The 10,037-nt window shown below is 44.3% G+C and overlaps 1 protein-coding gene across 1 annotated transcript; it reads right to left on the minus strand.

Moving 5' to 3' along the window:
- Window positions 1-422: 422 nt before the first annotated feature.
- LOC101163350 (post-GPI attachment to proteins factor 2) lies at window positions 423-9,710 on the minus strand. Its single transcript, XM_004076675.3, has 6 exons — window positions 9,397-9,710; window positions 6,696-6,864; window positions 3,756-4,005; window positions 3,575-3,681; window positions 3,348-3,456; window positions 423-2,053 (listed from the first exon to the last, which is right to left on the minus strand). The coding sequence occupies exons 2-6, from the start codon at window positions 6,861-6,863 to the stop codon at window positions 1,923-1,925; spliced, it is 765 nt and encodes a 254-aa protein (XP_004076723.1). The 5' UTR covers window position 6,864; window positions 9,397-9,710; the 3' UTR covers window positions 423-1,922.
- Between the last annotated feature and the right edge of the window lie 327 nt (window positions 9,711-10,037).

Genomic DNA, 10,037 nt, shown 5'->3' on the forward strand with positions numbered 1-10,037 from the left:
CTAACCCTTGTGCTGTCTTAGATGACCCCACCTTTACATTGATTGTGTTCTTCCTACCATGACAAAGGTGGATAAAGGTGGAAAGATTTCATTTAATCCATGGACACCAGTCAAGATCACAAATCATTGAAGAAAAACGGTTCAGAGCACTGTCTAGTGGGTCTAGATGACCCCACTCCCAACGTTACAGTGCCTAGGATAGCACAAGGGTTAAACTACTTTTTGCAAAGGAAAGCTTTCGTCTTGAGCCAAAACTGCGCTTGACTTGACAATTTAAGTCTAGAATTCAAAACAGCTTCGGGACTTTTTAACAGGTTTAGTCCAAAAGTGGGAAAAAAAATGCACACCTGCAGAAAAGTCCTGACGTAATCTGTGACCTGCCGCTTTCAGACGGCCGTGTTTGTCATGAACTGTAAACACAGTTATTATTAAAGCACTTTTATTGTGAGACGAGCTCTTCCTGTTCTGTAAAAGCTGTGGCTTGTTTGTTCAGGTAAATGATGTTCGAGGGAAGTGAGGTTAACAAATAACCTGCAAACAAATAACCCCCCCAAAGCCATGAAAGGGCTCTGTCACAAGAGAAAGGACTCATTCACAAAGGAGCTGATGGTAATCAAACCAGTTTCCATCTCCAACACGAGCTGCTGCACCTCAGGAGGACCTCTCCTGCTCCTCCAATCATTTTCAGATACACTCGATGACTCTTCCTCCTCTCTCAGCAAACCACTAATTCTTAACAAAATGAACGTGAAGCCCTGCATTAAACCTGCAACTGCTCCAATCAAATAGCATGTTCGATGTTTTTAGGAAGAGGACCTTTCCTTCCCTGCGCCTCCTCAAAGGTAGGAGGCTTCTTCCTTTTCCCGCTTCTCCAAAACACGCAGCAGCCGAGGGCCTGGAGGTGGCGCTGCTGGACCACACGGTGAAAGCTTGGAGAACTCGGCAGGAAGATGCTGCTGTTTTTCCCCTCAGATCCTGTTGATGTAGTCTGCAGGATCCCTGTGACTCAGAACGAGACCCCCACCTCCTCTAGGAGAGCTGGGGTCACCATGGAGGAAAGAGTTTCATCTCCTTTTAAGTCAGAGTTCCTCTCAAAGCCGCCTAAATCACAATAGCAACCCAACATAAACGTTGTTGTTCTGGCTGCTGCTTCTGGGTTCTGATCGGAGAGAAACGGGCCAGAATGGTGGAAGGTTGGAAACTGAACCGATACAAAGTCCGGTGTCTTCCTCCAAAGCTCTGTGAATGCCAGGCACAGACACTCGATTGGATGAAATGAGGAAGGTCAATTTCACACACCTGGCTGGGAACCAAGTGACGGGACTTTAACCACAGCACCAGCATGCAGACCTGGAACAGAGCATTCTGTCTCAGAACAGGAAATTACATCACTAATGACCTTTCAGGTCCAGAGGTCTTCTTTCAAAAGATCTTTACGCACAAAAAGTTGCTTAGACGGGTGAGAGGCAGCAAATGTAAAACCTAAAGCGAACATCTGAGAAGACAGAGTCTGTGGAAACCATGAGCACGATTTGAACCAACAGCACCGTAGGTGAGACTAAAGACACATTTACATCTCCTAAACGTTTAATAGTTCATCAAATTCATGATTTGACATAAAATAAATTATAATTGATACTAAAACTGTTTTTCTGAGGGGGCTGAACAGAAACGCTGATGCAGCTGCAGCCCCCATGGAAATGTTTCATTTAAGATTAAAGAGTTTCAAACGGATCATTTCTCTGAGAAAACCTTTCAAATGGGATTTCCCATCATCCATCTGTGGCTGCGGTGCAGAAACACCGACTCGTCACAGAGAAGCCGCTTTGCTCCGATGTTTTCGGCTGTCTGTCTAGATTCCAAGAGCAACTGAAGGCGGAGCAACAGCAGGAGGAGGAGGAGTCTCCTCTGCCCGCACATGCTCAGTAGCGTTTGTCCTCCGGTAGTGTGGCCACCATGACATCTTTGCTGCCAAAGTCCCAGAAGGCGGTCATGTGGAAGGCCATGTTGGAGAAGACCACCATGTACTCGAAGAAGGCGAACACGGTGTAGACTGTAAGACAGGAAGAGGCGGAGTCACGTAAAAAACAAGCTTTTTATGAGGAAGAGGAACCCGAGGATCATCTCTGCAGAACCAGACCTTCTATTTTAATAACATTCCATGCAAAGGAACTATTTTTTGCAATGGCTCACTTTTCATTTCTTTACATAGAAAACAAATGTTTTTACTAGAATTACTGTCAATTTGTCCATTTTTCACGTTGTCCATTCCGTTTGCTTGTGGTAGTTAGCATTAGTACCAATAATTTTCTTGTTTTATTAATTAAACTTAACCAGTAATGAATCTATTTTAAACTGCAGTCGTTTTTCACCTAATAAATGCTAGGAAAAGCCTCATTTTGACATGTTTTCATTTAAATTCTTCACATCACAGTAAAAGATCCAAACCCAACTAAAAACTGGCTTCATGAAGTTTTCCTGATATAACAAACCTTCACTTTTACACCATGAAGGGAGAGTTTTATTTCCAATCTCCAACAACATAGAAAAACCCACAACAACAAAGCATCGGGTCCAGAGTTCTCCAATTTAACACAAAAACAGTCGGAACACTTTTCATGTTGACATAGTTATTCCTCAGTCTGCTGCCATCAGCCCCCTGTGTGCCCCATAATGCAGAGCGTCCGGCTTCATCTCTTCCAGAACAGATGATCGTTGTGGTGTTGTGGGACGGTTTGCTTTGGTTCTGTCTAGAACTACAAGGTTGCATTTTGAAGTCGTCACAGCAGCAGCGCCGCGCGTCACGCGTACACGGCGGTGAGAGCCAGTTCAAATAAATGTTCATGCAAGTAAACCGTTGGACCTTTGTTTTTTATATTAGAGAACACGACGATAATGCGATTAACCTGATTAAAACAAAAAAAAAAAAACGTCCTAATTTGTCTTTAATTAATTAATCTTGATTAATGTGACACCCTCTTCTGGTAGTCCATCTTTATAGTCAACATTTCAGAAATGACCTGGAAAGTGTCACAGAAGGGTCACACGACGGTGTCGCCACAAGTTTACAACCACATCAAGAAAATGAACACAGCTTTTAGAAAATGCTGGGAGTCGTGAATGATTGGTTTTATGAAAGGAGCCTGCGGGCCGGTGGAACCTTTTGGCCTACGGGACGGACTTTGGACATGCCTGGTTATAACGAACCCGTTTATACTATAAAATAATTCACATTATTTTGTTCTGACTACAAAACAGTGTTTTGATATTTGAAGGCGGTTGAATAAAAGTGTAAACTCCGCCTCTTCCTCTCTGCCCTCAGCAGAGGGCGCTCCTCTGCTCCTCACCTCCATCCTCGCAGAACTTATTGTGGCGCCTGAAGCAGTACGCCGCTGCTCCACAGCAGCTGATGTTGAACAGGAAGAGCCGCAGCTTCCAGACGTATGATGTCACCTCCTGAAAGCAGAGATAGGAGGAGAGAGAGCGGTCTGAGGTTCTGGTGGTTCTTTGACATGTTCTGCGTCATTCTGTTGACAGAAGCTCAATCAGAGAGCACCTGAAGGTGTTCTGGTACCTCGGGGTTCAGGTACTGGCGCTTGAGGACAAACCAGAGTCGGCAGGTGACGAGCATGTGCAGCAGCGAGCTGCCCACGAAGACGATGAAGCCGTTTTTGTGATAACCTGCAGACAGAGGAACACGCTCAGTCTCTCCTTCATCAGCTTCGGACCGGGTCGGCCGGCGCCGCCGTACTCACTGTAAGTCTCGGTGGACGACACGTAGGTGAGCAGCAGCAGCCCGGAGTTCTCAGCGATGTTGCAGAGGAGCGCCAGCCCGCTCAGCAGGAGCTCCGGCAGCTTCCTCTCGAAGCGGCGCCGGTAGAAGTTGAAGTAAACCACAGAGAAAAGGTACCGCGGCGCCGAGTGCAGCCCGATGCAGCAGCGCCAGATGTAGCGCTCCGGCACGCGGCTGATAGCGGAGCTGATGGACGGGAGGTAGTTGGAGACCTGAAAGACAGGAAGAGGAGGATGTCATCACAGGACCGGTTCTGTGGTTCTGCTGCAGCTGGCCCCACCCACAGCTGCTGCACCCATTTGTTTTCTTGGACTCGCCCCGCCCGGAGCAATCACTGCTTACTGATGCCATCCAACACAGCGGCGCCCCATCCTGACAAATGACGGTTGAAGTGACGTCACACTCACTCCGTCCAGGTCTCACACACCAGGGGACCCACAGGGGTCTATAAGGAGCCCGGCCACGATTAGAGACCGGTGACCGCTAGCTCCATGTAGAAAGTGGGTGTGTGTGTTAGTCTGGGGGCGGGGCAGAGTCTTCCTGGAAGGGGACAGTCGTTTTCGTGGATTGGGGTGGGGCTGGTGCTCAGAGAGCAGGTTTTTAGAGTAATACAGTAAACCCTTGTTTTTCGCGGGGGTTAGGTTCCAGAAAGAACCCGTGATAGGCAAAATCCGTGAAGTAAATACCTTTATTTTTTTAACAGGTATTATACAATTAAAAACTCTATTATACATTATAAAGAAAGAACAAACCATTTTACAGGCTCAAGCATTTGTTTCACAAATAAAAGTACTTTAGAAAAGTTTTTTCAACAAATAACTTATGTACTGTACTGTCAAATAATAATTTTAATCATCGATGTGAACAGAAGGCTTCAAATCGCGGAGATTAGCCCCGCCCACCGCGACCCGAGAGTAATTAGATTAAACGGGAGGAAATTTAAAATTATTATAAAATAAAATACAAAGTACAGTGGGACAAATAGTGACTCAGGTGTATTTCACTGCTCTTCAGACTGAGCTGCTGCCTCCTGACTCCGCTCTGCAGTGTTTTCTTCTTTTGAAGCCCGCAGTGCAGCTGTGTTTGTTTGGGAGAGGAACATAGTGATAGGCAGTTGTTGTCGCTCTTTTTCTATGGGTTTTAGAGAAACTCCAAATTGCAAGAGAATTTGCACGTACGTGTTGTAAATTTGGCAAGCTGTTTTACGTACGTGCACATATGAAACTGCTGTATCAAAGTGGCACTTTGAGGTTGTTTAGAGCAGTGTTTTTCAACCTTTTCTGAGCCGCGGCACACTTTAAGCTTAAAAAAAATCCCGCGGCACACTAGCATCCAGAAATGAAAAAAAAGGAGAAACTCATAGTCTGTATTGATCTACAGCCCCTCCACAATCTCACATGCATTTTTGTGATAATTATTGCAGAAAAAGCTGGAAGCTGCAGCTGTTTTTCTAAAAGATGTAACAAAAGTTAAGTTAGAAGATTTAAAAAAAGTTTGAAGTGTGTTCGTTGTTTTCAAGACGTTTAACAACAGAACTCCTTTTACGCTGTCACTCTCACAACCCAATGCATCATGGGAGATGTAGTGCATAAAAACGGCCGGCGGAGATCGCTTTTCGGAGCTTCATGGTTTTGTTCACTTGTTCCACGGTCTGATACCGGATTCTGTGGAAAGCTACACCGCTAAAGACGAGCTTTAGCTGCTATTTTTGTTAGAACTGAGCGACTTTACGAGCTAAATCGGGACAAGGAAGTGAAGACTTTAACCACTTCTGATTGGTCAGACTGATGACATGTGATTAAGCCTTCAAGAATGATTGGTGGAGACAGGTAAAGGGGGGGGGACTTTTCCTAAATACAGCCGGAGCTGCAGCTGAATCGCGCTGCCGTCATTCTTATCAAAATGTCTTTAATAAAATAAAATAAAATAAACGCAAAGAAAAAGTATTTTACGATCTTTTATATTCCTAACTCCTCAGTGTTTTATCAGGGCCTGTTTGGATGAACACAGAGCTGAAATCCTGGAGATGGAAAATGTTTTTAGATCAGTTAATGAGGCCAATTTCACACGGCACACTTGACCATCTCCCACGGCACACTAGTGTGCCGCGGCACACTGGTTGAAAAACACTGGTTTAGAGTGAAGAACAAACATTCTAAGACACTTAAAAAGCTCCAAAAGTGGATTTTGCATGATATAGGCAAAAACAAACAAACAAAAAAAAAACATCAAATTTCTTTACTTTTATTTCATTTTATACAAAAAGTAAATTTAAATTTTAAATATTCCATAAGATTTGGCTCCCCATAACAATATATCCTGTCAAAATTATACAAATTCAGAATATGACTACGCTGCAAATCTACCAAAACAAAACCTGAAAATATTGATCAGATTTGTGTTTTTCAGCAATAACTAATCGAATCCTTCTGTTTTCTTTGCTCTTGTGTAAGGATAGTTTACAGTGTTCAGCTGAAGCACTGCATTATGGGATGTGTAGTTAATTTGCTGACAGCACTACGTATTGCTGGGACATTACAACAAACAGTATAAAATGATCTCTATATAATAAACTGGGCGGTCTGCGGGCCTCGTGTTTGACATGTGTCCTATGCAGTCAGTGTTTCTGACACACTTCCTGTTTGCTCCATCCCGATAACCTAAACATACTTCATTGTTTCAAATGGATCCACAGCTCGCCTCACGTGTGTCGCCGTAAGGTCAATGTGACCACACCCACTGAGTCACACGCTCCCTCCTATCTGTGTGGCAGCAGGAATTTCTATTGACGTGCTTACTAAGGATCCTGGAAAAACAGGTCCACAGCTTCAGGAGGAGTTTGGGATTCTAACGGTCACCTGGCAGTGAGAAGATGAGTGGGGGCGGGGCTTGTGTTGGTCACCTGGCAGTGTGTGTAGGTGGAGTCCTCATAGTGGTACAGCACCGAGATGAAGAGGCAGGCGAGGAGGGCCGTCAGGGGCAGCAGAACTGTGGCCACAATAAAGCTGGTGAAAGGCAGCCGGATCAGGGGCCGGTCCCGGTCCACGGTGCTGTACGGCCCGTGGAGCATCCTGCACAGAAACGCCGGGAGGCGGGGCAAAAGAGTAGACGTTGAAAATGAGTGACACGCCACACATTCATGTTCTGAGTGAGAAAAGAGCTGCAGCTTGTCAGTCAGAGTGAAAATGATTTAACTGAAGAAAAAAAGGTGAATGAAAAACCAGACTGTAAATTTAAAAACAAAACAAGATGAAAACGGTTTCAAACTCAAAAGCACAAAATGTAAACCTGAAGGAATTGTTGAAAATTTGAAACATAAAATTGTAAATTTGAGGAAAGAATCATTTGAACTTAAAAGAAATATTGAAAATTTGAAAAAATACTGTAAATTTGAACCTTCAAATAAAACAAAACTTGAAACTTAAAAACTGTTGAATGAAAAAATCATGTTTATTTGTATCAGCTGCTGCTTTGTATTTTCAAGCTAATTTCAGGTGGGGGCGGGGCTTGGAGCCCATTGGCTACCGGGACAAGATTCCCATGATTCCCAAAGAGGTTATGGGGATTTCAGCTCCGACACGGCATCACATAGACGGACACAACATTTTCACACTTTTCTCTCTTGCTTCCGGTCCCACTCCAGCTATACATTTTTCTATTTTCAAATCCTTCCCAGTGGTCTTTTCATTCCGATTATGCTAATTTTTCAAAACAGAGACAGTTAGCGTGGGAAACATAGCTGTTCAAATGAATGCCTAAGTTTGCATTTAAATCATTGTCATAAAATATTGACTGTAATAATTTTTTAAATAGCGTACGGTGTGAAATAAAAAATGGGGATATTTAGGAGTACTTTTGAAGTGTTCTTCCTGGTGTAAATGCATGAAATGCTGCATAGTGCACAGAACCAATCTGGGGAAAAATGCATTTAACGTCGGTAATGTTTAGAGGACTTTTTTGTTAACCTTCCCCTCTTGCAAACGTTGGTCATTTTAATATTAATACATGCAATTGTGTTTTTCAAAGTGAACTTTTGTCTACTGTTGAACCTTTCGCTGCGCGAAGACTTCTCCTTTCTTTTCTCCTGTCTTTCCGACCGTGGTCAGAAGCGCAGGGGAGATTTCCTTCAGGGCCGAAGGGAATTCTCCTTCGGGGTTCACTTCCCGTTGGAAACCCTCAACCTCCAGAGCGGATTAAGAATGACTCCAAAACAGTTATTCTGGGAATGACACCTTCTCTTTATTTAACTAAGTGCTCCATCCTCCGAACACACAATATATACCAAGCACACACCTCTGCTCCTTGCTCACCCCCCCCCCCCCCCCCCCCCGATCTGCACCTGCAATCGCCCCTCCCCTTGTCTCTCGTGGATCGCACCCCGCTCAGCACACACACCTGCAACACTACCCTTGTATTGATCAAGAGGTATAGGTTTATATGGGATTAGAAAGTAAGCAGTGCTAGCAAATCGTGTTTCCAAAAAGTAATTGTTACATTAATCTAATTCAATGTCCCTGATTTCATTTTCATGTAGATGCAATCCTGCAGGAATTAAAAGAACATGGCAGCAGCTAAAAGTCAAAAAAAAATCGAGTCTTCTCAAAATCCTCGTAAATGTAATTCTCTACAAATTAATGCAGCCTCCTCGTCTATTGGGTCCTCCAAAAAAGAACAAGCCATTCTTGTCACTTAGACCGTCTCTGTGTGACGGACATTTGGGCAATGAAGGTTAAAGCGAAAAATACCGCTTCGTCTTTAAAAGGGGGAGGGGACCGGCAGAAACTTTGAGTTTGGAGAATAAAACCTGCTCCCGACCAGGTTAGGTTCACAGCATAAGTAACCATGGATACTGACTCCGAGTAAAAGTTACCTCTCTTTCAGAAACGGGTTTGACTTACTCTGCTTTCTCTGGTTTAACAAACCTCCCATTCTGAAACGGAAAACCCAGGGTTTCCCTGATTTCAGGGTTAACGCACTCAGAGTTTACACTTTACCTCCTTTCTGAAACATTTTTCTACGTCACAAACACGCTCATTTTCTTTTTGTCTGCTCCTGATTCACAACAATTTGAAAAAAATTGGTTAGAAATACATCTTTAATCTTAAACTTTTTTTTATATATATATATGTCTCCTATCATGGGAAAAAATGCTACAAGAACATTTTAAAAATACATTTCTCATCAGTGGGTCTTTAGAGATCATAGCGTTGAGAAGCTGCACGGTGATTGGCTCCTGACAGAAGAAAGGTGCTGATTGGTTGATCCGGTCAGACAGTCTAATGTTGTGATTTTTGTTTGCCTGGTCTGTGTGTTCACTCAGAAAACACTTCTGTGTGTGTCTTTGAGTAGTTAAGAGGACCTTATAGCGTATTAACAGTCAGAAAATGTTGGAGTCTAAATTCCTGTCATATTCTGTTATAATCTTTAAAATCGGAAATCAGGAAAAGAGCGTCTATGGTTCACTTTCCCATGATCAGCAGCTCCCTTCGACCCCGTCATGTTCTGCTCCACCCGTGCAGGTGAGGCACCGGCGCGCTGACGTAACTTAAGCACCTGGCGTTCTGCCTGTGAACGGAGAACCCGCTGACACGCACGATTCTCACCTTCACAGGTGTCCGGCTCGCGCTGACCAGCGGATCCGCCTCGCGGACACATATACCGCCTCGTTCAGCTCATCCGGTTAGCCTCGTACTACTAGCTAGCATGTTGAGCTCAGCTTCGGAACCGCCTTCCGTCCAAGATTTCTGGGTCTCAACAGCGGAGGCGTTTACACGGAGGCAGCTTTACGGGCTCCCCCGACCCGGAAACAGTCTGCTTTCCCTCCTTAACAGCAGTTTTGGTTCAGACCCTCCAGCCGGGCCTCAACGGCTTCCACTTTTCTTGCACTTCCGGGAACGACGTGGATTTCAAAATAAAGTTTCCGGTAAACCATAGAGAAAGAAAGGGTGGAGGGGTGGGGCTGGGGGTTAAACGGGGCAAAGGTCACGTACTGTCATGAGTTTAATGAGTCGGTATTGATCGTATTTAAGCATTTATCGTTATTATTTTTTAAACAACCATTCCCTGGCTTTGCACAACAGACTGTTTATGAGAAGAGTGCAGTTGATACTTTGCACCACAGTTCCTCTACATGTTAGTCCCACATCAACCAGCTGAGATGGTCCACATCTGAGGACTGCATTCCTACAAGGACGAGGGCTGGGTCCTTCACCGACTGGGTAGACCAGATGTTAGCAGCTGTGAA

Source organism: Oryzias latipes, chromosome 14, assembly GCF_002234675.1.
Source record: "Oryzias latipes chromosome 14, ASM223467v1".
Lineage (NCBI taxonomy): Eukaryota > Metazoa > Chordata > Actinopteri > Beloniformes > Adrianichthyidae > Oryzias > Oryzias latipes.